Raw genomic sequence first — 26,562 nt, 5'->3', positions numbered from 1 at the left:
CAAGGTGCGACTGTCCGTCTGTCTGCACACTGTGTCGGTCACACAGCACCGTCATTCCCTGGGATGTGCTGGGGGAAACGGGCACACTGCCTGCCTGGGGCCACTCCAACGGACTTGTGTGCGGGGAGATGTCCCTGTAATTCTGCTCACGGTGCCAGCAGAGTTCGGAGCTGCAGACACCTTCCGAGGGGGATCCCGACTGGCACACCAAGCCAAGCGTGTCACCGCACACACACAGCCTGCAGCGCTGCCAGGCAGCACAGGGGCTGGAAAGGCTCCAAACCTCACAGCCGGCAGCTTATAAAACCACAACGCATCAGCGCTTACACTGCAAGAGATTCAAAGGAAAAACCTTCCCTCAGCGCAAGGCTCCGCAGGTTTCCCGCTCTCACGGCCGCCGCCGCACGGCCTTGCCATGGCCCCGGCCGCTCCCCGCCACTCGCAGCCCCACAGCAGCACCGAAAAGTTTCCCCCCCCGGCCCCCCACAGCCTTTCCCCCCCGTAACGCCGGGAGTAACCGCGGCCGCAGCGGGGAGAGGCGGGGGAAGAGGCCTCAGCCCCGCCCGCCACGCAGAGCCCCCAGCCCCGCTCCCAGCGCCGCCACCCCCAGGCCGCAACCGCCGCCTCCTTCCCTCCTCCAGCGAGGGGCCGGCAGCCCCGCAACGCCCTCCCGGAGAGCCCCCGCCAGGCCGGGCCAGCCCCGGCACCCACCTCCGCCAGGCGAGGGCCGAGCTGCCGCCGAGCTGCCGCCGAGCTGCCGCCGCTCCCCGACGGAACCAACGGGCCCGGCCGCGGCTTCTCCCCATCGGAGCAACGGCGGAGCGCGGCGAGAGGGGGCGGGAAAGGGGGGGAGTAAGGGAGAGGGGGAGGAAGGGGGCGGAAGGGAGGGGGGGAAGGGATGGGAAGGGGGGGGGAAGGCAGAGGGGGAAGGGGGGGGAAGGCGGGGGAAGGGAGGGGGGAGAAGGGAGGGCTTAAGGGGGGGGAAGGGAGAAGGGGGGCTAACAAAAATCCCCTCAAGAATTCCTCAGTTTTAGAGCCGTTTTGTCCCGTTTGGTTCACACATTTCTCACGTTATTAGATAGTTATGGGCGGCTGTTGGTCTTCCAGCCCTGCAATTTAAAGGGTGAAAGAGCATTAAAACACATTTTCAACAGGTGTCTGCCTAAGGCTCTGCACACTCCAAAAAAGTATGGGTTTTCCCCCGTTCTGGAAAGGAAGGAGGGAGAAATACTGAACTCCTAGATGTGGTGCTTCCCTTCTGATCCGTGCGATAGGTGAATATACCTAAACCAGCAGCATCTGGTTTTTTGCAAGGAATGCTCTTCATATTCTCAAGTTACTCGATTAAGCTGTACTGTGTTCGCTTTATTTTCAGAGGGGAGAAATTGAACAAGACCCAGTGTGACCTTCCTGTGATAGAGCACCAGGGTAAACATGGACTGGAGCTGGGAACAGCAGTGGCAGAGTGCCGGCACCCCTGGAACATCGATCTGCCAGCAGCTGGGCCACAAGTCTGTTCCTTCACTCCTGGCTTTGGTTAATAGAGTTTGTGTAAACGGAGAAGACGTGTACGTGCTCCTCATTGCTACTTCTCTCCAAAATAGGACCAAAGCTTTGTATCCGCACGGCTTTGAATTAGAATTACCCCGCTGGCGCTCTGTGAGATCCTTTTTTGGTTCTCGGGTAATGGATTTACCTGTGGACTGCCCCTGTTCGTGCTTATTTGAGCTTAGTCTCAGAGCAGGGACATAGGGGTCTGCGGAATGAGGGAGGAGGAGTCTCAGAAGTCCAGGCCAGGTTGCCTGTGATAACATGCCCGAAAGGGTGGTGTGGTTTGGGTTGGGTTTGGGTTTTTTTTTTCAGTTCCATTGGTTTTGAAACTGTAAGGGCTGGAGCACGGCGTGTTTGATGCTGTGGCAGAGTATCTTAACCACAGGGCAGTCATCAGTTTGCTGAAGCTGACTTGTAGAGTTAGAGGATCGCAGCCTGGCTCTCGGGGTTTATAAACAAATAAAGAGAGGTGATAACAAGCTGGGAGTCTGACGTGCAGGCGGGGATGGAATAATCCAGGAAGAGTTTGCTGTGCAAGTGTGTCATATGCAGTGAGTCAGTGTAGCAGACTTGTTCACTCTTCCGAGTCCGTTTGTGTCCTGGATTTCTTCAGCGTACGATGTGTTTGCAGTCCTCTTCCCACCAGATTGCTAGGGAAATACGTGGGAAAATATTTTAAAATAAGCAAGTAGTTTCCACCTACTCCTGTTCAGAAAAGAAAACAGAAATACTGAAAGCACTGTAAGCATCCTCAATTTTGTCTTTTGCTTGAGTAACTGATGTTGTTCTTCTGACAACCCCTATACAGGTTACCAGATGGATTTGTAAAAATATTTGCATCTAAAAGATTACTGAGGCTTTTAAGTGCTCACTTTGTAGAACTTCAGAGTAATTGATCTTATTGTAACACAGGACAACACTGTAACCACCATGAAAAGAAAATGCGCAGAAGAGAACTCTAAGGAAGTGATTGAAAGCAGCCAATTCAAGGCTTGTGAGGAGACTGTGTTGGAAGTGGGGAGAAAACGTTGCTCTGAAAGTAAGCCTGTTGGGGAAAAAGAGGCACCCGCAGAGAAAGGTAAAATCTCTACCGTCACTCAACAGGGGCCCTTCCAAAAAACCTTAATTACTACTCCAGAACAGAAGGGAAAAGCTGTGAAGTGTAAACATGATGTTGTGAGGAGAAAATCTACCATGTTGAACTGTAAATCAGAGTAACTGCTGTGTAAATACCATCTTTTGCAGAAGGTCCTACACTGCTCACTCCTAAATGCTTAAAAGAAAAGTTAGTTTTTAGACTCTGCTTTCTGCTGCATCTCTCATCTGTTGATGCTCTTGCAGACTCCGCTGTAGTTCTTAATCAATTTCTTAACAGTTGTTTTGGTACTAAACTTGCTGTTGCTGGACTTCTGGGAAAGGAGCATCCCCTGCTCAAGTTTCTGACACCCCTACGCAAGCGTCAGAGGTGTCAGTGAGTTACTGATTGTTCAGTCCTACAGCACGTGCTGTGAAACTTGGTGTTTCGTGCTGTGTGCTGCTGTGAACTCAGCAGCTTTGGGCAAGGTGGCAGTGCTGCCAAAGGAGAAAAGCTTTTCACTTGAGTGGAAGTAAAATTATTTTAAGTCCACAGGTACATATTTTGTGCGCTTCCAATCTTTTTGCTTCCCTGGCTTTATCTGTGAGCTCACCAGTCTTTCTAGAATGAGGTGAATGAACCAGCTACAGCTGAAGACCTTCAGTATTTATGCTGCTTTGCTACATGATTGTGGTTGTCAGTACAGAGCATCTCGATCACCTCTAAATCCTCTTATGAATGATCATACCCTTCTCACTAGAGCTGTTGGGCAAAACTCTGCTACGTTTTGTATCTTGGCACCTTAGATGGCAAAATATGTCTTAAGACATCTCGGCACCTCTCCCTTTTAGTGAAGTATGTAAAATTCATGTCCAGCGTGAGGAGTTTGTAGTATTTTGTCTGATACGTTTTCTTGAGACCACACAACCAGGCTTTCAGAGCAAACCATCTCCCAGTGCTGAATTTTTAATCTTGCAGTATTTAGAAGCATGGCTTTCCAAGCCAAAGTAAAGCTGCTGTTTCCTCTGCCCTAGCAGGAACACTTGATACATCTCATTAGAACAGAAAAGAAAAGGTACAGAAAAGCAGGAGGAACAAAGTGTCCTGTGGAATTTGATCCCTCCTAAAAATAATCAAAACCCCAAACCTGAATGGAGATGGAAACCACCATTGCTAATGCTTCGGTATGACTCTTTGTTAGTGACTCTATAAAACCCGTTGGGTCTGTTCAGAGGATGTCTCCGTGCAGTACACAGGTACCCGTGTGCTTAGTGCTCCCCACGCGAGATGGCTGCCAAACTCCACCTTACTGTAGCTGCAGCACTCACAGAAATCTGTAGTATCACTTTGGAGTGCAGAGCTGGGATGGCCTAATCCTGCAGTGATAGTCAGGCTTGGTTTTAATACTAAACATACCTGCATGTTACTAAATGGACCCAGCTGGATTCTGAAACGTTTGTGTAAAGTACGGCTGGAGTCAGTTCTGAAGGTGGTGAAATGCATATGATTTTACTGCAGGGCAAACCAGTCTTAAGCTAATAAAATGTTTATGGAAATTTGGGATCGTGATGGAATGTTGTAGATCTCTCCGGGAGAACCTTACATGCAACACATTAGGTGTGGGCGTAAGTAGTTCTCCTTGTATCTAGTTTAGAAACCAACTGAAAAAGGAGAAGGAAGTCCCAAACACTAAGCAAAAACCTTGTGCTGGATTTTTAGCTTAATTTTTAAAGTAAGGGCATATTGAGTATGAATGAAAATTCTCAGGAAAGTGTACAATGCCATTGCTTTTCTGAATGTAAAATGGGGGATGGGCTGTATTAAAAGGGTTGTTGGACCAGTGGAAGTGGAAACCAGACATAACTGTGACCGTTATCCAGCTCACAGGTATTACTGCATATTAGTAAAACTAGCTAGATTTTTCTGTAGTGGGGCAGAGCAGAAGGCTGGAGTAGAGCCATGGCAAAATGTTCTTTAAGGCTCCTGAGCACCCCTTGCTGCAAACCACGTCTGTAAGCCGAAGAGGCACCTACTGCATTTTAAACTGCTCCGAGGGGCTTTACTGCAAGACTTCACAATGCCATGTGATATAAGGGTGTGGCTTTCAGCTGGTGACCATTTTCCATATAGTAATTGCTGTTTGGCAGTGCTAGTGACTTGTACTGTTGATGTTCATCATCCTGAGCTGTTGTGGTTTGTTTGGTTTGGGTTCTTTTTGAGGAGGTGTGCAGGAGAGTTGGGAAGATGACTCTGGACCAAAAGAGAACTGAATATGTGAAAGCAAATCATACTGAGAACTATGCAGAAACACTAGCACTGAGGGAAAGAGCTGAAACCTGGGAAGGTCAGCTGGCTGCACCTGAAGAACAGCGCAGAAGGGAAAAAACCAAAAGAGAAGAGTTCAGTGGGCAAATAAAAACCTTGAATCTCCAGCTCTCTGCTCTGAAGAAAGGGCTTCTGGCTGAGGTGCAGAACTCCAGCAGTGTCGAGCTGACCATCAGGAGATTGTTTCTGAACTGGACAAACAGAAACTATCAATAGGGAACAAGAAGAAAAGGTGATTCAGCTAAATAGCGAAGTAGAAGGTGCTAAACAAAATATAATTTATAAAGTGCCACTAATTCAAACAATGCAGTCCAAAGCAGGTGAGTTGTATAAATGACACTTGGAGTCTTACGCTACGGATATTGATTCCGTTGATCTAAAGGATTCCTGAGACTCTCAGAAAGATGAGCTGGAGAGAGCTCAACTGAGTCCTGTGTGCATGGAGTCCCAGACTGCTTCCACAGCAGCTCTGGGACAGGAGAGCTCCTTTCACTGCAGTGTTGGAAGCATTTGGGAAGGATGCCAAAACATTGTTAAGGCTTCTCACAAACAAGTCAGCAGATTCAAGAACTACTTCGACGAGTTGAAGACGTAAAGAAGGGACTTGATGATGCTGAGGATTGCAATAAACAACTAAAAATAAAGTTAAATGAGACTGCAAATCAAGATCATCAGTCCACCAAGGAAGAAGATCTTATGAACCAGTTACAAGAGCACATCCAGAAGAAACCCCAGGATTTTGGAAAACAGGCTGCAGAGGATCACAGAGTAATTGCACCGTTTGAAGAGGAAGTTACCGGCTCCGAGGGAGAAACAAGAGAGCTTGAATGGCTCTTGGAGGCTTTTAGAGCTAAAGCTGAGAGCATAGCAAAGTTAGAAGAAGTAGCTAAAGACAAAGAATCTATTCTTTTGAATCTGGAAAGGAATACAGTAGCTCTGCAAGAGGAACGTGCCAATTCAGACAAAAACCTGAAGGAATTAAATGATCAGGAAGCAAATCTAAAGGAGGGGGTTGTGTCCTTGGTGAACAGCTTGGAGAACATGAAACACACTCTTCAAGGAAAAGAGAAGAATGAGGATGAGCAAATACAATCTCTAGAATTGTAAGTAAATAACGAGAGAATTCCTAGCCCTTTGAGAACAGACTCAAGTTAGAACTACCTTCTGTGAACATCCGTTTATTTTGACATCACACACTTGCATGTTTGTCAACTTTACCAACCAAACTGCTTAAGAACTTTTAGTGCCCTACTGGATTTCTGTCTTTGCATATTTTGCTAGCTCTGTTTTCCTCACCTGTTTGTGTATTCTTTCAGAAATATGGCTCTAAATCCTGCAGAACTGTCGTAGGGGGAAACAGGAAAGGATGAATTATTTGGGGATTTCTAATAGCATTATGGTACATACCCTTTTTGGAGGAAATGGCATAGTTTAATGTTTATCCTGTAACTCGTATAAAAGCTGGCAATGTTTTCTTTAGAAAGGACTGGATGGTAAAAAGGGGAAGAAGAAAGGGAAAAAAAAGCCTAGTAATGAAACAGTAATCAGGTGGGTTTGGTAATAGCTGTTCTAGGGGAGCACAGTGTAGTGTAGGAACGTGAAGGTAATGGGTGTGGGAGAGTAGAACTTCCCCAGCCCCCTCGACTTTTTAAACCTTTAAGAAATAAGAGATTAAATGTATCTGAGAGATTATATTTGCTATGTGGCAAGAAACTGCAATCCTGTAAAAATGGCTTTAAGATGCTGTGTAGCCCTTCTGACTGGGGTTTCTTCAGTTCCAACATCTGCGGGCGCCTGCATGTGCTCTAAAATACAATTTGGCGTGAAGGTCTGGGGCACTTGGAAAGGTTTTCCTTTTGTGAGACCTTATTTTGTACTGTTAATTACAGAGTTTAAGAAATCTTCTATTAGGTAATTGCGAAGTGAAAATCCAAGATGACTTACTGTAAGCTTTTTAAAAGAAATACGACCACTGAAAAATAAACCCATTAAACTTCTTAATGACTTCGTAGCACTTCATAACAACGGGACTTGTTACAATGTTGTTGGTTTTTCTACTTTCTTTTGATTTTTATTTATTTTGATCCTTACAAGGTCTGGGATGTAAATGTCAAGTTTATACTTAATTGATATTAACCTTGTCCCTTTTGTTACTGTGTAAGGACACCTCATGATAGAAACGGTTACTCTACTGTGCTTAAAAACAAGAATTTTAAAAAATTGCACGGTTCAAGAGTGAATCTGAGCGGTTTGTTACTTGAGGATCATATAATAAGTAGCTGAAGTCCCAAAGTAAAATTACAACGCTTGTCATTTAGCTGATAGATCTGGGATTCTGTTCACGCATAAAACCGGCCATCAAAGAGCCTGAGTTAATGTGTAAAAGCTGCTTCTTTGAGACGTGTAACACTCATGTTATTTCTGTCTCTTCATTTCTAACACAAGGCTACGTCAAGATCTTTCTGAGAGCCCTGCCCTTGTACAGAGCTTGGAAAAAGGTTTGCAGAGGAAAGAGGAAGAACATGGAGATTTGAGAGAGAAACTTTCCGATGCCAAGAAACAAATTCAGCAAGTACAAAACCAGGTTTGTAACCCCAGGCCAAATGTTCCTTCTGCAAGTGTGTGTGGGGTTCTGTTGGTAAAAGCTGTTTTCACAAGTCTCAAGCCCCAGCTGTTAGAAGTGGTTCATAACAAGGCTGCGTTCAGCGATCCATTTAGAGTGAGAGTGAGTCTGAAGTTCCATTGCCATTGAGCTGTGAGCTAAAGCCCGGAGGTCAAAACAGGGGTTAGTGCTGACATTGAAGGGGGGAGTAAATTGTATTAATACCCTTGAAAAAGGCTTGTCAGAAGTCGGCTGACCTGGTTGTGGAGGAGGACTGTGTAATCTTCATAACAACAGTAGCCGTATGTTGTTACTTGTGCTGACTGCAAAGCCTCAGAACTCAGACTGTTGGAAAATGCTCATCTCTGGGAGGAAAAGGTGGATTAATTGGAAAAGGAGAGCACGAACTTCTAGAGACTTTTTAAAGTCTGAGATGTTTTCTGTTAAGTTTGGGGAAAACAAATGAAAAAATGCAGTAACTTTTACTGATGTGGATTGTTAGTATTTAGTTACTAAGCAGTGGGATTTCTTAGAACCTCGTGGGATCTCGCAAGAACTTAAAATCCAGAAGACTATTGCAAGAGTTTGGGCTTGAAAGTTAAGCTTTAAAAAAGTATTAATGTCTTCCCCAGCAGCCTGACACTTGAGGACCTTTTCCCCACTCAACATGCAGTGTATAATCCTTTGGGAAGCAGCACGGAGTGGATGGGATCACGTGTCAGGAAACACTTTTTTTTTTAAAGGACAACTGAATGTGTAGTTTGATGAGGCTGTTTCCTGGTGCTTTGGTTTTGGTGGGGTGGTTTGTTGTTTTTCTTTTTTTCCTCCCAAATTTAATGCTCTATTCTATGGTGAACATTGTTCCCTAGGAAGGATGTACAGTACAGTGCACTTCTAGCCCCTGGAATTTAGCAAAGATGCTTGCAAAATTTTGATTCTTGATTAAAGTATTTTTTCACTTGGATAACTTGCAGAGATTGTAAAAGGCTGATAGCTAAAGGTTAGCTTTGCTTGTGCATCGTTACAGGTGTGCAGAGTGCAATCCGAGGAGAAATCCCTGAGGAACAAAGGTAATGAACTTCAGAAAATGACAAACCAGTTTAGGAAAGAATTAGAGATCAAACAGCGCACAGTCCTGCAATTTAAAAAGGTATTCTATTCTTTTAAATTTTACTTGCTTTTAATTTTTTAGCTAATCCAGTAATGAGGCAAATGTTCCAACCAACAGGAGAAAGCTTACAGAAATTGGGGTAAAAACAGGAGTAGCCAGCTGAAGTTAGTCTTAACGGATGAATGAAAGATGTTTACAGAACTTCTCACTGCAGGACCTTGGCAAATTGTTTTAAATAGAGTAATCTGCCTAGTAAATACATACTTAATACCTGCAGGCACCCTGATTCTGATGAGTGACACTTAGATATGTCAGAGTAATGTCTTCTAAACACTGTTTTAGTCAGCTTGAATGCTCCTTTCACTATATGAAAACCTTTTAATTCTCAACTGTTTGTCTTTAAATACTTCATTTAATACTTATTGAGGCTCTGAATGAAAAGCTACTAATATGTATCATGTATGTTTGTTTCTTTCAACATGTTTTTGACATGTTTTCTTTAATTTGCTTTCAGTGTGGTGTTTAGGAGCAGCTGAATAATGAGAAGCTGGAAGAAATCTCCAAACAGTACGAGAAAGCGTGTAAAGGTCAGAAAAAGCCCTTCTTGTGCCATTTTTTGGGTGTGCAATGGCAACATAATGAGTTGTGATGTTAACTAATTTGGAGAGTCTTGCAGATTTATATTTTAAAATCTGAGCAACTCCAACCTGGGCATTAAAATGTTACAGTCAGGAACTACTTTTTATTGAATCATTACTAGCAGGAATGTTTGAAAGCCAAGAAGCAGTCTCAGAACAAGAAACTTAAGCCCCAAAGAAAGGCTGGATTTGCTCTGTCAGTGTTAACTTACTCGATATTGGTATTTATTTGCCACTTTAGCTGGCCATGGTAACAACATCGAACACTGACACATGAACTGGCACAGTACCAGTCTCTGCAGGTTTGATAAACACTCAGCAGTTGAACAATAGTTGGTTTTTCATATAATCAAGCCTTAGTCCGACGTTAACACTGACATGCTCACCTGAATCAAGTCGATGGGAATCACTTCAGAATTCTGCATTTGGAAAGTTCCGTAGAGATCCTCTATTTCTTTCTAACAGAGCTTTAGATCTCAGGCAATGGGGGAAGTTACTTGTGATGAAGGCACTTTGGGAGAGAATGGTGGGAACTAGGACGGGGGCTCATCTGTAACTTTATTCTCAGATCTGTGTGTGTTGAGGTTTGAGCTCAGCCGGCAGCCAGTCGCCACGTGGCAGCCGTTCACCTCCCGCCTCCCCTCCCCGGGGAAATAGGGGAGGGACAAAAAGAAGAGAATTTGTAGGTTGAATAAAGAATAGAATTGAATTCTGTAATTGAAGATCTGCAGATGGCATTAGAAGAACAAGAACAGACTCAGATTAAACAAGATCAAGTGCTTGAAGCCAAATTAGAAGAGACCAACAGATTAGTTCAGGGTAATCTCTCCATGGAAAGGGAGCGAGGAGGCAAAAGTGTTTTGGATGTATTGTGATAGCTGCTTTAAATCTCTGTTTTGATTTGGTGAGTATTAGTTAGGCATTAATTTTATATAGGACATAACAAACTTCTAACAGTTAACGGCTTCTGCTGTCCCTTTGTGGTCACAGCTGATAAATCCAAGTCACGTTAGTAGAAGGATGTGAATGTGGTCAAATATGCATTTAAACTGTGTGTTATATAACCTCGTTTTGTGTGCTGACTAGAACTGGAAGCATGGAAGCAGAAATACAGAGAGCTGAATAACCAGAGCAATAGTGACTGGCAGCAAAAGGTGAGCAACACCACGGAAAAAACCAGAGATGAAAGTGAGGAATGAATAAAGCTGCAAAGAGACCTGAAGGTAAAACATGGTGATGTAATTCATACTTAAGTTTAAAACCATAACTTTCATGTAGGAGTCTAAATTTTTTTTGCGTCACTATCTTCAAGAGCTGGGGCATGATGTGGCAAGTTCTTAGAGTGCTGAAGGAAACCTCCTCTAAAAACTGCAGTGCGTCAGTCAGCAAAGTCTGGATGCGGTGTCGTTGTAATACACAGCATCACTGATGGCCCACAGCGGGGTGCACCCTTCACTGCGGTGTGCTGCCATGGACGGTGCTTCTCTAGCCGGGCTCCTCTTGCAGCTGTCCTGAACAGATGTCAGGAGCTGGATTGTTTCAGACCTTTTTCCCATCAGTTGCTTGGGCAAATAAATCAGACTCTTTAAAGATGTTGTGCTTGTGTGACCTGTAAGTCCTTCCTGTTAGGCTGAGGGTTTACCTCTTGATTCTCCTTGGATTAGAAAGCAGACTTTTTTCCCAGGCAGCTTTTCAGGTGCCTCCTGTCTTGTGTGGGAGAATGTCTGACAAGAGGTTTGGTTGTGGTAGAGAAGGAGGCAAAGTTGCTGTGGATTGAAGTAACATTCCTGGTTACGCACTGTCTCTGTTTCCCACTCAAACTGTGCTGCATTTTTGGCCTTTCAGTCTTGAAGTAGGATTCCTGACATGACCTGCAAGGCAGTATGAAAGACTGGGAATTTGTGACTAAAAAGGGTCTTTTGGCCATGACCTTTGGTGTAACTTTAATAGTGTTTGTGGCTTACCCAGAGCATTTTTAGAGGAAAAAATGTCTGTTCCCTGAAGACGTGCCAGTCTGAATAATAAGTTCTGAAAGCTGCTAAACCATTTTTTTAAATGGAAAAGAACAAATGAGAATGTAATGCTTGCACTTGGGGATACGCTGGAGTAGAACTGTGCTAGTATTTCTGTTATCTTTTTGAAACTAATGTGCTTAATCTGGATTTTAAGACTTGTTTTTGTGTTGCTTAATCTCTGCCTATGGCTTTATTTCTGGTTCCACTGAAATGGGAGAATGAGGCAAAGTATCAAACTGATAGAAAGAACTGGCTGGAGGAAAAAATGAGACTCATAAGTCAAGTGAAAGAAGCTGAGAGCCATCGCAACAGAGAAATGAGAAGATTTGGGGAGGACAGAAAACGTTGTGTAGAGCAACAAGCAGAAATTGTAAGTGACTGGAGGTCTCGGCAGAGTCCTCTAGCGTAAGTCTTCAGTCCAGAGCAGATCTCGTGTCAGGTGTTAACAGTGTGGGCGCTTGAGGGGAGCTGGCCTTTGTCAAAGTCCCCCACGTTATCGCATGGCAAAGCCTCCGGGAGATCTTCTCCATGTGAAAAGGGAAGAACAGGAGTGTCACCAAATGAGAAAGCGTAACACCTAATGGAAGTGAAAGTGCCTGTTCCTTTCTATCCTGTCACCAGCACCGCCTTGCTGTGGATTCTTCAAACGTCGTCTTGTGTGTAAACCACCAATACGTAACCTATGCTTAAATGAATTGCCACTTAATGAAGCGGAGAAAACATACCTTGAAAAACAAGATTTGTTGCTTGGCTTTTCTGAAAAAAAGGGCAGGGGGGAGGGGGAGGAAACAGCCTATGAGGCTTTAGAAGGAAGAGAAGAAGCAAGCAGTAGTTGACAAGAAAAGCTTCTTTCCAGTAAAAATACTGGGTCGACATGCTGGTGGTTTTGCTCCCGTATCGCTTTCAAAGCAGAGTGACTGATAGTTAATAACAAGGTGGATACCTGGCCTGGTCACTGGGCTGTATCGAGGTTGTCATTTCCTGAGCATATGAAGTTATTATACGAATCTGTGCAATCTAAAACTGTGCTTGCATCCAGAAGTAGTTAGCCATGACCTTCTGGCCCTGCAGTCAGTACGGGGGGTGTTAGGAGCTTGGGACTACTTTCGCTTTGTCTGTGACTTTGCCTGCCTGAGACTTTCCAGTAATAAAAGCAGAAAGTGGGCAAGCAGGAGTGGTGGTTCTTGACAAAAATTCTCTCCACAAAGAGTATAAATATAGATACAATTTTTCCTAATTTGAAGCATGGTTTGCTTTTGTATGTTTATGGTGAAACTAGTTCTGCGTGAGCTTTTTAAGAGCTCTCGAGTCTACTGAGGCCATAAGATAGTACTGACTGTGCCAAACTAAGCTGTCAGAACAGTTCAGATGGTTTGTAGAAGTGGTGCTCAATTCTAACCTGTTTTTCCCCCATTCAGGAAAGACTGGCTGCACAGCTGGTAGAAGAGGCCAGCAATCTTCCAAAGCGGCGTGAAGAGAGACATCAGTTAGTAGAAGCTTTGGAAGTACAGCTCAGACTTTGGCTTCTAACGCCGTGCAAAAAGATAAAGAAACAGCAGAACTGAAACAAGCGGCGGTGAAGGATTCAGGAAAGGTCCTCTCGCGTTCTCTCTCTCTTGATTCTGTGGGATTTTTTTGTAGTTGTTTTCTGTCGTTTTTCTTTTGTTATTCACTAATTCTGCAAAACACCACGTTTTGGCTCTATTTCAAACACGTTGAAATTGTTTGCAGCTAATATAAAAAAAGCTTTATGCTTTTCTGAAACTGAATTTGTAACAGTGACTGAAGTTCCAAAAAACTGGAGTTCAAAGAAACACTCGAGTCTGTTTGATCATTTGGTTGCGATTTGATCGGACTGGAACTCTGAAACAACTATCACATCTGCTGCCTTTTTCGCAGAACCAAGAACTTATGAACAAACGGGAGGTGAACTTTTATAACCCTACATAAGTAGTGTAAAATAAAAAATGTTGCATGACATCTTCCCGGGCTGTTGTATGACCTTTCCTGGCTTGAGGCCGCTCGTACATGAAGTTGTTGGTTTTTGTTGGACAGCTGGCTGTTTGACCTGCAATTCTAAAACTGATGCCACTGAGTAACTGTAACGATGCTCATGCACATGTTAACTTCTTTTGCCAGTCCTGCAGTTTGTGGCAAGTTTTGCTGTGTTTATTAGGGTGAGGGAACTGATACAGAAGAACTAAGAACACAGCTGGCTGAGAAAGATGACTTTATAAAGGAATTGAAACAAGGCGTTACCCATAAAAGTCTTCAGTCTTTGGCAGAAGTACCTTTACCTGAAGGACAAGATAGAACAGATCAGTCTGTAAACAACGAGGTATGTTTGTTATATTTATAGAAAGTAGGTGCTAATGATGTGTTGTTAATAGCTCCTTTGTTTTGTTGTTTTCTCGGTATATATTTCAGCAACGTGGGGAATCTCCCCAAAGTTACTTTCTGTAGTTCTTTGTACTTTATCTATATCATTAGTTCATGCTGTCACAGCTCTGTCACTTTTGGAGCCTGAGCAGACAGCACCTCGTGATCCTGTCCTGCTTTGCAGTCATACCAGCTCACCTGAAGCAAGGGCTCCAAGTCATGCAGACATGCCCCAGACTGTTTAAATTCCACCCCAAGCCTTGTTTTATTTATGGGTTACTTCACACAGGTTCCAGCTCTGCTGGTTCCTGAGTCCTTCCCAAAGTATCTAACTCTTCCCAGGCTTTAGGAGAGGAGCCTGAAGGCCTCACTCAGGGCTGAGAATCATCTCAGACTGGCAAGTGTGTAAGACTGCAATGCCTAAAGCATAGGTGAAGATGTAGCCTGTGATATCCACAGGCATGTTGCCACGTCCCGTTCCTCAAACCCTTCATCAAACTCAGGACGTGCGCAGAAGTCAGCTCCTCCTACAGAAATCTAAATGTGTAGTAAAATAGGACATGGCCTTGACAAATAGAGGCAAAACTAACATCTCTTCATTCAGTACATCAACCACTTAGCACCGACAATTGCATGGTAAAGAGAGCTTTTTATTTTCCTTTAGTTATTACTCCCAGTTTCTGACAGCAACTAGGTTTGGTCACACTGTATGTAAGGAAGAACCACTCCGTTTTACAGGTAACTATTTTAGAATGTCAGTTTGATCATGTATTGACAGACAGGGTGTACACTAGGAAAATGTTTTGTCAAAAACTTGCCTGGAGAAAGCAGTAGTTCTGCTTGGCCAGCGAACTGAAATTCCAGTGAGGAACGGAGCGTTTCTGTTTCTGATGACTCTGAGCGACTGCAGTAACCCCAATACTGTTAAAGCCTTGAGAGTTGCCCAGGCAGTAGACCTGATGCAGAGTCGTGAAATGTGTTTCAACATTATAATGAAGTTTTTATGACTTGCAAAGAGTTTTTTACAAGCAAACTGAAAATATCCACCCAAACCAGTTAGAGAAATGACTTTCCCTCAGTAACTTTCTAGTTTGCATTCTTCAGTTTGGGGAATGTTTGTGTTAAAAGCTCCCTTACAGACAGTACTCAATCCTCCAGTCAAGTACAAATTCGTGCGTGCAACAAGTCGGTTCTTATGGGAAAGACACTGGATTTGTGACATAAATTGTGAGCTCACTGTATAATTGAGCAGGAAGGGAACATGGGATGTGAGAAAGACATCTGTTTATACAAAAACCATTTGATCCTAATAAAAAAAAATAGTAAGAGAAGTTACTAAAAAAACCAAACACTTCCCTAGCACTGCTATTTAAAAATTACCCCATCAGGCCAGGTTCTCAGTAATTCCCCAGATCTACCACTGAGTACCTAGTACTCCAGGCTGCTTTATTCCAACCGCATCACTGGGTTATGTTTCTTCCCGCTAAAATCAACAGGAGCTTTGTCACTGTCCTCACAGAGAGCAAGATTAAGTATGAAGTATTCCCACTCATTCCCTGACCTCCTCAGAATCTTGTACCTGTGGAAATTTAACCACAATGTTCAAATTGAACCCCCAATGACCATGACCTTTACACTGAATTAGGATCTGCAGAATCTTACAGGTCATAAACGGTGCAGCTTTTCCATTTTTTTGTAGTTCTTCAAATCTATCCAGACAGCTGCCTACAGATGCTTGCTTCTGCACTGCCACCAGCGCTTCTGCCGAGTTTTTTTGCTGGTCTAGGCAATGCACTTTTCAGCTGGCTCCTTCTTCTCTGCACACAATTACTCCCATTAATCTTTAGGAAAACTGGACTCTCAATCCAGAGCTGCAGCAAGACAACCAGACACCCTTAACAACTTCACTCCCTTTGAGAGACTTGAGCTTGCAGATGAGGTCCAAATTTTTCAGCATCACAGGACCACAGGGATGAACTTGGCAATATCTGAAGGTCAGTTTAGCCCTGTATCGTTCTCCACCACTGAGCGATAGTGAACGCTGGGGGACGGGGTACGGGTACAGACGGAGTCTTCTTACATTCCGAAAAATTGTCATGAGCAACAACTCACAGACTTCTAGCTTTAAAGTTTGCATTCATTTAATCACATCTAATACCCTTACCCTGCGTCAACTTGTCTTACTCCTTCTTTTGGCTTATCTGTCTGGCCTCCAAAAGGTTCGATGGCAAGACTAATTATGACATATGAAAAAGCACTTTATTTTAAATTGGCTGCCTGATGATTACATTAGCTGTCCCTCCCCTTCTGGTACTATGAGGAACCATGAATAATCATTTTGTGTTCATTTTTTTCCGCTTAGAGTCTTACAACTCAGATATTCCTGATGTGGAAGTCAGAGTTTTTGCAGTTTCCACAAATTTGTACTGAAATTCTTTGGAAAGCGGCTTGTTTGGCACCATCCTTCTAGTACCATGCTGCCCTCAGAAGTTTATTACACATTACACCTCTCAGTCCCACAATATCATCCTGGAGTTTCTTTAGACTTGAATACACCCAGCCTTGTCAGTTTGTTACTTTGAGTTTACTCCTCTGTCCTAAAATGCCTTTTATTGACCCCTCAGCTTAGGACTGGTATGAGGCTCTATTGCCTGTAAACAAGAACCAGCTTACTTTGAAAACTTCTTTATCGCTTTTGTGTTGAATATTGCTATAACCGACTTTTCTTTTGCCCCCCTACAGCCTAATTCCTCAACAGGCCCTTTCTATATAATCCGCCAGTTCTCTCTCTGGCAAGTGCCTGGCTTTTAAAGATATATTTTGAAGGCTTTAAAAAACAAAATAGCTTTTATGTTAGCAAGGTAATCCTCTGAATCTGTTTCAGCCTGGGTCCTTGGGGCTTTCTATGTCACGAACTTATGCAGAGTTCTTGTGCTCCTCGTTTGGGTAGGAGATCCACTTTTTGAAGGGTGGCACTTCTAAGTAAGCCTTTGCCTTTGCTTGCCCCAGCGTGGACACGAGCATCGAAAAACCCCAAATCGATCACTCGACGTGGTGTGGACAGTGTTGCAGCATCTCCCGGATGCTGGGAGAAGGGAACCGCAGAGCTCCTTCAAAATAAAACCAGCTGGGGTTGACAAACTTTCTTTTAAGCTAACGTACGCCCACCTAGTGGCTCTCTTGCGTTGGGGAAAACGCAGCGTCTCCAGCAAATGGGGAAGTTAACGATGAAACTCGCATTTAAAGAGGGTAAATCAGATATTTACTAAGTTGGCGTAACCGCTCAGTAGGTTTAGAAACGAGGATTTTGAATTCTTGTTTCGCTGTTGTAACATTTAACCAGAAACCAGGAACAGTTAAACTGCGTAACCCTGATTTTGTTTATAGCTGCCCAGTGTAGGGTTTTTTCATCACCCTTTTGGTTGTGTCACTAGGCTCTGTAGGAGAGACAATAGCTAGATACAGAAAGGCATTTAAAAATCATTCTGTTAGCTGTACTTAATGAATACCATAAAACCCCCCAAGATTCGTCGTGAGATTCTGTGTGTGTACAGTATACAACTATAGGTGAATGTGTGTATGTATATAAATGAAAAAACCACACAGAGCCCACAGGTTACGTTGCTTCAGACTTTCTTAATTGTGTCTCCAAGCATAGCACTATATCCTTAAGGCCTCAGGAAAACTCTAAAGAAAACTACACAGCAGCATCGTAAGTTGTTTAACTATAATTGGCACTGACAGTCCAGAGTCTCCTGACTTAAAAGCTGGTTGGCAGCTCACAGCAGCTGGATTATAAATTAAAAGGATGTGAGCTTGATAAATCGCTGCCTTTTAGGATTCTCAGAATAAGCTGGAATTCAAAGCCAAGTATGAACAGCCCAAAGAAAGAGTGGACTCTTTCCACTGTTCAAACTACAGTTAAGGTATTTTAAATATTTAAATCTAGAAAAAATAAAAATTAAATCTTGTTCTACACCGTTGCACTCAATGTCATTTATTTCCAGAACGGTGAAATATTCAAAAGGTAATGTGATATAAAAATCTTCAGCCTCCCTGGCAAGTTTCCAGGTAATGTCCAGGTCAGGTCAGGTATGACCAGAGACTTTACAGTTTGATGTCGGACGTCTGGTTGGTTCCAGTGCTGAAAAATGCTCTAGGACTTTCACAGAAGCTACCATCAATTCCAGTATTTTCCGACAATATTCGCAGAGAAATAAAAATCTGAGCAGTGCCTGCGAGGGGACTGTCTCCCATCTTTCCGAGCCCTCTGGTGAGTACTGAGACACCGGCAGTGGGACAGAAGGAAACCTGCTCCGTAGCTCTGTTTCACATCCTTGGGGAAAGAAAACTTTGGTGTCAGCGTTGTTGGGGCACTGGCCACGTTCAGAAGCACTAAGAACGCCAAACCTCTTTAATTGCTGTTGTGCAGATGTGCAGAGGATATTCTGCCGTTTCAGAATCCATTTAAAGCGTCTGCCTACAAAGCAGACGGGAAAGCATTGTGTAACAACGGAGCAGTACTGCAGGACAGGACCCTCCATCTCCCTCGGCCCTTCCCTCCTGCCCGTCCTTTCCTCCCTTTTGTTTCCCTGACATTCCCCTCTTCTCCCACCAACCGTTTGTGGCATTACTTTTTTCAGCAGTTCCCATCTGCTCCTTCCCTCCGGAGGTTGGCTGTGTTGCCGAGAACTGCGGTTTCGCGGAGTGATGAAAGGTTCGGCTTTGTCCCACGGGGTCCAGGTTTTTAGAGATAAAGTGGGAGCAGAAAGCAATAGTTCTGGAGGGAATGAGGGGAAAAACAAGCAAAGAGATACAATCCCTTATGCGCGTTTTACATCACTCTGCACTCAGCAATATTGGCCTAAAGCTGACTTAATTCAGTTTACACCAGTGAAATTGCTGATATTCAAACTCACCTAAGTGAGGACAGAACGTGCTTCAGGATCCATTTTTTCATATTCATTGCATATCTGCATGTTAAAACCTTGTGGCATGTGTGTCTCAAAGTGGTTTACAAAAAACCAGAAAGCAATTGGGTATGTTTTCTCTACAATTAATATTCTGTTTCCCCTAATGCTTATTCCTGCAGTATCAGATACTGTAATTTTGGATTTAAATAATATTCCAACTTTTGTAAGGCAGAAAGCTGAACGAGAACAAACAGCACCTTTCAAGAAAAAAGACCTTTTAGGCGCCAGAATGCCTTGTTTGGAGGATCCTACTGGGCAGGCATTGCAGCTACTTGATAACATGGACTGAAATGAAGTCTTTCTAGACAGCTTACTACAATTAGATTGACAATCATATTATGTCTAGGTTTTCTACAGAGACTTTTGTCTAAACTTCAGAGGACGTCTGCTTCCTTTCAAAGTATTTCCACTACCTACAGATCAACCTGTCGAGAGTGCAGAAATGCTACACACCCTCTTTTCCTGCTCCAGGCTATAGGACAGTTCACACTGACAAAAAAAGCTGATGCTTCTATTACAGTGTATTACAACTGCAGGAATAGCCGCTCCAGGAATACATATGCTGGGGCTTGCTAGCATTCCAGTGAAACAGAAGTTAAAAAACATTACGGGCTCCTGTGTTACAGCTACCTAAAATAAGTTAGAAGGGGAAGAAAAGCAACTGTCTGGGGCGGTGCTATAAAGTAAAACGTGGAAAAAAGGCCCTCTTTCCCCTTTTCAAATTTAGCCAAAGGAATAAATGGCATAATCTTGGCAGGACTCTGCCCTCGTTCCTCATCCGTCAGATTTGTGACAGTTTCAAAAAGACATTCGTGAGGAAACTAACTCGCTGTTAATAGGAACTGTGTAAAGCTTTAGGGCAGAGAGCATATTATTTGCAATTTAAAGTCATTTTCTAACCAGAATTTGTGCCAAATGCTTTTTGTAAATTATGCTGTCCCTCTTGTAAAATAATCCTAAAAGAAATTTCTAAACATCAGAAGTTAAACAGTTATATACTACGGTACTGATTCAATAAAGCAGTAAAAAATTAAATACTCTGGTAAATAACATTGTTCGGGGCCTGGTCTTCTTTCCCATCCTTTAGTAAATCTTCATTAAAAATAAGTGTATTAAAATAGGGCATTAATTTGGATGAGTGGTATTTATATATGTATGGGGAGAGGAGAAGAAATCACAACAGTGAGAAACTGTCCCTTTGCTGCAAACAGTTGTCACTCCTAGAAATGGGAATTAAAATGTTCATCGTCCTTCTCCTTCCACCACACTTACCCAAACAAGGGCTACTGAGAGATGAGCGAGATACGTCTCTTGAATGCACAACACAATCAAGTGCTATGTCAGAGGAAGGGGAAGAAATTAAAACAAGGTGGAATTCACGGGAGGCAGCGCCTACTTCGAGGCCGAGAGAGGCAGCTTACCCCCTACAGCTGTTCCGACCTGATGGAATTATGCATTGTGTTAAAGGCTAGAAGTAGCTAAACCTAGCTTTTTAAAACGGAAGATTGACTGAAGGGTTTGCTCACCGAGGATCCTGTCTGGTGTAAGACAAGACAAGCCATGTTTCAGAGAGCGCGGAGGGGAGTAACTAGTTTTGATTTAGCTGTGAGAAGCTTTCAGGTGCAAACTCTTCTGGCAGACCTGAAGTTATCAGATACACTGCTTGATTTGATAAAAATATTGTATTCCCCTGTAAATCTTGCCTTATCAGAAAAACCCAAAATATTCAGCTCAGACTTTATCACGAGTCACAGCAAAATCCAAGACCAGCACAGGTTAGAAACAGTTGTTCTTAGTACAATGTAGTAATACTGACCAATGAGAGTGTCAGAGAGGAAAAGCAGCTAGCAGCTGTGGGCAAGGGGGCAGTGAGAACTCTGGTACCCAATTCGCATGTGGGGAACAAAAGGACCCTTCATTTCTTTTGGAGAGGCAGGGCTCAGCGAGAAAAACGGGTCTTTAGTTCCTATGTCTGACTTTGGTGTTGAATAAGAGAGAATAACGTGGACATTGAATGCGTCTGGGTTATTTTGATTTTCTCTTTTACTCATGTCATGTCACAAAGGGAAAAACCTGATGGCAAATTTGTGTTTTCCTTGAGACCTTCAGCAGCTCAGTGCTGGAACAGGTTAACATTTCCCGCTGAGCGGCTGTTCAGCCCCGCTCTCCTCGAGCAGCAAACAGGCATTTGTACTGCGGGAATGGCTGTACCGGGTAACCCGCCCAGTAAGATGGCACTGCCACGAAATACAAAGAAACTGCTGAGGAGTTGGGTTGGGTTGTTGGGGGTTTTGCACTTAGAAGAGATTGTCCACCTTCTTTCAGCGCCTCCCAGCAGCCACAACAGCTGAGACACGTGGAGTTTGCTGCCAGGGAGTGAGCAGTTGCCAAGGTAAGAGGGATACTGAGCCGAGGTCAAAATGCCCCAAACTTTAGTCAACTTGATATGCCCCACATTCATTCCTGTTAAGAGGCTTCGTGGCCGATTTACGTGTGGTAAAAACAAGCGGACACCTGAAACGAAGAGGTGGAGAAATTTAACCTTGAAGACAATCGTTTTGGTACCTTGGCCACGCAGAACTTTTAAATGGAGGCATGTAATTTGTAAAATACATGATTAGTCTACCATGCCCTTATTAAGGAAAGGATAACAAGCTTTCTCTTTGGAAAATAAGCAAATTTGAGTAGGTAAATGTCTAAAATAATGGGACGATTTTATGGCAATACACATTTAAAACTAGATTGCTAAAAGCTCTGAAACGTATTCATAATGAAGATGAATTTGCATGTCCCAAAGTTAAGATTTCTGTGATTCTCTGCCTCACTAGTAAATACAATTGAGCGTTTAAATCTTAGGCAAAGGAAGGGAAGAAAACAGACCCATTTCCCTTAGGTCTTACTGAGCAAGAGGGAGCCACGCGACCCCAAGTGCTCTCTAAAGCACAAGCGCACCCCAGAGCATATCCTAAAGGGCCCAATACACCTCGTGAGAGCGGAGAGAAGCCGAAAGATCCAAACCCCACCAGCCAACTCCTGAACAGCTAAGGGCGAGCCCTCCTTCTGGAAAGGAGGGAGGGGCGCGGCGGGGGCAGCCAGCAGACCCGCCCTCAGGGGGGAGCTCTGAGCTGGCGGCGCTTCCCCCCCCGCCCGCCCCCAAGGCGCTGAGGCAGCGGCGCGGTCGCTGCACGCGCACTAACGGTATCCTTTCGCCCAGCCGTCGCCTGTTTTCAACGCGCTCGCGTGCCGCGTCCCGCCCTTTGCCTTGCTATGATTGGCTGGTGTCGCCTGTCAATTGTAGCCGTGCCCGCCCTGGCCGCCTGGTGATTGGCTAGGCGGGGCAGAGCGAGGGAAAGCGGTGGCCGCGGGGCGGGGCGAGGCGAGTGTGGCGGCTGGCGGAGGGATCGGTGGGGTTGGTGCGGCGGCCTCCTGTGGCGGTGTGGCGGGGGGCGCTTGAGGGGAGAGCGGGGTCTCTGAGGACAGAGGTGGCTTCGGGCCCTGGCTGTGCTGTGGGGAAGGGCGGAGACAGTGTCGGGGACGAGGGCGCGTGGAGACGGGACTGCGAGGAGACGGGGCCGTGAGGAGACGGGGCCGTGAGGAGACGGGGCCGTGAGGAGACGGGACTGCGAGGAGACGGGACTGCGAGGAGACGGGGCCGTGAGGAGACGGGGCCGCGGCGGCCACCCTCGGCGTGCAAGTCGGCAAGAATAGCACAGGGTATTTCCGCGCCTGCTGTTCCTCTCTCTTTTCTCTTCCTGCCCTACATGCCGTCTGGCCTCCTCAGGTGGCGTTTTTGCCCCGGGGCTTGTCCTGCTTCGCTTGCTTCCTCCACTGGTCTCTTATCCGAACTCTTCAAGTCTTTTTTCTTGAGGGGGCGGTGTGGCCACCCTCATCAACTCCCACAATTTTAATCTGGTGTCCCCTTGCTGCTCTGACAGGTCCCGTTTGTCTTGGCGGGATGTTTGAACTCCCTGAGACAAAGGGAAAATTAATTGATCTCTCCCTTGCCGCAAGGTTGTTGTGGTCTGTTTCCATACCTTCTTCTGCCTGTTAACTGCAGAGAGAATTCCTGATAACATAATCTTCGTGCAGTTTGTGGGCTGTGAAACCTTGCTGAAAGGAGATGGGAGGCCATTTGGAGCAGATAAGAGTGATGCTGTTTCTGCCGTTGCCTGTCGGGGATTTTTTTGTGCTTTGCCCTGTTTACTTTCTGGAATCTCATTTTGATGAAGCCAGGGGTTGTCTGAGGTTTGGCTTTTTTAACGGCCGGAGCAGTTGCTTTCACGGATTTGTTATAAATGCCGAGGCAGAGCCGCAAATCTCTTTTTATAAATGTATTTGCAGTAAGAACAAGCAAAAAGGCTAGGCACGCCGGGGGGCAGGGGGGGCTTCCTGCTCCGCACCGACGAGCACCGGGTGGTGCTGCCTCACTCCCTTTTATAGTCCCATCCCCACACGCGCAGCAGGGTCCCTCAAACTTCCCCGGGCTTTCTGGGGTTGCCGGGGCTCCTGGCAGGGTTCCTCCGATCATATTTCACCTGCACAATCCGCTGTTGCTGGGGGCTTCTGACGGGGGTCCCGCCAGTAATTTTCCACCTGCTTAGCATCAGTCACTGAGGGAAAAAACCTCCAAACCCCTTTTAACAATAAAACCATGATAAATCTCCTTTAACTTATGTACATGATAAACACTAACAAAGTCACCATATTTTAGCACGAATCACCACCATATTCTTCACAATCCCTCGCCTTTTGTTTTATCAAATTGATTCGTGTTTGGGTTTCAAAACGGGCTAAGGTTTGTTGTACGGGATTTGGGTGTTTTGTTTTCTTTAGTTTAACCATCATTAGTGGGTGTACCTCTCCTCCTTTGGCCAATTCAGGATCTATTGGTATTGCAGAGATTTGCATCCCTTGAACGAGTGAATGAATCAATCTAATAAAACATGGAATCATACATGGTATAAACATTAGGGCAGCAAATGCCACAACAGGTAAAATAAAAGCTGTTTTTACAATACCAGGACCCAGTGTCATTTTTCCATTCACAAGTTCGATTATAAAAACTGTTTCCTCGTAGTCTGGCATATTCAGTTTCATTTTTGTCTGACCAGAACCCCTTGAATCCTTTGCTGCGTCCTTGTTCGTTAAGCCACAACCATATATAGATACCTCTATCTTTGTTAATTAACTTATGTGTAAGTGTCCATTGACACTTACTCTCTCCCACATCAACTCCTCCTTTCTGAGTTCGGTTCAGACAAAATTTACCCTTGTTAGGGAATTGAACTGGCCATTTTTCACTATCTTCCCAGGCAGTATTATTAACATCACTATAGTTACTTACAATTTGTGCTGGGGAAGGGGCACAGAGACCCACGGCCAACTTGACAATCCCAGAGGTCCCCCACAAACCCAGCAGTGACTTAAATTGAAAGTTTTACTTATAGTTTTTGCTAACGGAACAAACTCATTCTCTTCAAAGGGGTCACATAAGCTGGTAGTGTTTTGACCCTTTTTAGCCATCACGAGGCCAACACACAACATGAGGGAAAAAGCCAGTCGCCATCGTGAGGTCCGGTATGGCACATTTTTCTGTTTACCCCTGGACCCATTGGGTTGCTGCCAACGGTCGGGTTTGTGTCTTCTTAACAGCAAAAATGGAGGCCAACCCAGTCTTGCCCTCACTTGGACTTACTCTCAGCTTTTCCCTCACTCTCTTACTTCCCTTTTTTTTCAGTTTCTTTGTTCAACTATACAAACTGACTTATGTTTTCATGTAAAACAGTCTAAAACCGAAAAACTGTGAATGCTACAACCTTTTAACATATATACATACACACAGGGTTCATGTGGACGATTCAGGATCTTTACTACTGTTGATGTCGCTCTGTCTGCCTCGATAAGTCCAGTCCTATTTTAACTCCGTCGCATTCGGAGCTTCAAATCTCCAGGCGTTGACTCGATCTTCCAATCTGAATCACCTGTGACTGGTCCTTTCACCCTGGAAATACGAGTCCATCCTCTTTCAGCAGTTCTTACAGCTGTCTCCGTAGTCAACACCACCAGGAATGGTCCTCCCCATCTAGGAGATAAGCTTTCCTCCTTCCAGATTTTAATCATTACTTTATCTCCAGGTTGTATTTTATGCACTGCAAATCCTAAAGGAGTCGTCTGGGCCAATATTCCCTTCATTCTTAATTCTTTTAGATTTTTCTCAATAGTTTTAATATATTGTTGAATCGTTACGTCTTCTATCAGTGGATGCCCCAGAGGCATACCTTGGGAATATGGCATTCCGTATAACATTTCAAAAGGTGAGAGGCCTGTCTCTGAGTTTGGCATAGTCCTAATATGAAGTAGGGCTAAGGGTAGGCATTTAATCCATGAGAGTTTGGTTTCTATCATTAATTTAGATAACTGTTGTTTCAAGGTCTGATTCATTCGCTCTACCCGTCCAGAACTTTGTGGATGCCACGGAGTGTGATATTCCCAAGTGATGCCTAGGGCTTCTGTAATTAATTTTATAATTTTAGATGTAAAATGAGTACCCTGATCCGAATCAAATACTTTTACAATTCCAAATCGTGGTATAATTTGTTCTAGCAATATTTTAGCTACTGATTGAGCAGTCGCTCTGGTGGTAGGAAATGCCTCTACCCAGTGAGTTAACTGATCCACCATTACTAGTAGGTATCTGCATCTCCCAACTTTTGGTAGTTCTGTAAAATCTACCTGGATCCTCTCAAAAGGTCGATAAGCTGTTTTCCTTCCACCAGCTGCGGCCTGTCTCATAGTTCTTTTGTTAATTTTTTGACATGTTAAACAACCATAAGTAGCTTGTTTCGCAATTTCATATATTCCAATACAGCCAAAATGCCTTAGGAAATGATCACTTAAAGCCTTAGTGCCCCAATGAGTGCTTTGGTGTAATCTATTTATTATTCTTCTAGTATATCCTTTAGGTAGTATCTCCCTCTTGTCTGGAAGAATCCATTTCCCATCTATCATAGTAGCCCCTAACTTCTGAATCTCGGTTAGTTCTTGAGGGTTATATACCTTTTTCCCATAATCTACCCCCTGTTCAATTACATATAGCTTTATTGGTTCCCTTAAAGCTGCCTTTTTTGCCTCTTCATCTGCTAGATTATTACCTCTAGTTTGATATCCTGTTCCTTTTTGATGTCCTTTTATGTGCACTAGGGCTATTTCTTCAGGACCTCTCAATGCCTGCAATACTTGAACTATCAATTCTTGATGCACCAGATCTTTTCCCTGAGTATTAATCATTCCTCTTTCTTCCCAGATCTTTCCAAAGGTGTGAACCACCCCAAAGGCACATTTGGAGTCTGTATATATAGTGCCTTTCGTGTCTTTCAAAATTTCAAGAGCTCGATATAGAGCGTATAGTTCACATGCTGGAGCTGACCATGCAGGACTGAGAGGGCCTGATTCTTTAACCACTAACTTGGTTCCATCGACTATTGCATACCCTGATTTCCTTTTCCCATCTACACCTCTAGAGGACCCATCTATAAACAACCTTTTGCCTTCAGATAATTCAGCTTCTTCTAGATCTGGTCTTATCTTGGTCTGTAATTCTATTGCTTCGATGCAGTCGTGACTCAATTCACCTCTAGGATCTCCATATAAAAATTGAGCAGGGTTTTGAGCACCGGTTACTCTCAGCTCTAGTTCTGGTGCTTCTATTAGGATAGTCTCATACCTCAGTAGTCGACTATCAGTGAGCCATTTCTCAGCTTTTTGTTGTAGTACACTACGCACATCATGAGGAGAAAACCCGAAGGTCACTTTTCGTGCCTCCTCAATGAGCAAGGCGGCTGCCACCAAAGACTGTAAGCATGTTGGCCAGCCCCTGCTTACGGGATCTAACAA

The 26,562-nt window shown here is 44.2% G+C and overlaps 2 protein-coding genes across 3 annotated transcripts in view; one reads left to right on the top strand and one right to left on the bottom strand.

Moving 5' to 3' along the window:
* The first annotated feature begins 1,008 nt into the window (after positions 1-1,008).
* LOC141935985 (kinesin-like protein KIF20B) lies at positions 1,009-13,297 on the top strand. 2 transcript variants are annotated; one of them, XM_074852702.1, is made up of 10 exons: positions 1,009-1,274; positions 1,376-1,568; positions 2,464-2,629; positions 3,664-3,810; positions 7,397-7,535; positions 8,581-8,703; positions 9,191-9,251; positions 10,389-10,456; positions 11,535-11,687; positions 12,736-13,297. In XM_074852702.1, exons 4-10 carry the CDS (start codon positions 3,803-3,805, stop codon positions 12,880-12,882), a joined length of 699 nt encoding a protein of 232 aa, XP_074708803.1. In that variant the 5' UTR covers positions 1,009-1,274; positions 1,376-1,568; positions 2,464-2,629; positions 3,664-3,802; the 3' UTR covers positions 12,883-13,297. The 2 variants fall into 2 exon arrangements, with proteins under 2 accessions (XP_074708803.1, XP_074708804.1); XM_074852703.1 differs by lacking the exon at positions 1,009-1,274 and having other exon boundaries at positions 1,552-1,683.
* LOC141935983 (kinesin-like protein KIF20B) overlaps positions 2,081-26,562 on the bottom strand; it is a 51,881-nt gene continuing 27,399 nt past the window's right edge. Inside the window, exon 6 of the transcript XR_012626670.1 lies at positions 2,081-2,201. The gene's annotated coding sequence lies outside the window, so the exon portion shown is untranslated. The remainder of the gene's footprint in view (positions 2,202-26,562) is intronic.

The sequence above is a fragment of the Strix uralensis genome, chromosome 30, assembly GCF_047716275.1.
Source record: "Strix uralensis isolate ZFMK-TIS-50842 chromosome 30, bStrUra1, whole genome shotgun sequence".
Classification (NCBI taxonomy): Eukaryota; Metazoa; Chordata; class Aves; order Strigiformes; family Strigidae; genus Strix; species Strix uralensis.
Note: the sequence above shows the minus strand (reverse complement) of the source record. Positions and strands in the feature narration are given on the sequence as shown.

Bases quoted from the DNA above. Each gene is read 5' to 3' on its own strand.
- LOC141935985 (XM_074852702.1), top strand. The intron at 10,457-11,534 runs GTGAGCAACACC...CTGAAATGGGAG, and splicing joins ATAGTGACTGGCAGCAAAAG to AATGAGGCAAAGTATCAAAC. The intron at 11,688-12,735 runs GTAAGTGACTGG...TCCCCCATTCAG, and splicing joins TAGAGCAACAAGCAGAAATT to GAAAGACTGGCTGCACAGCT.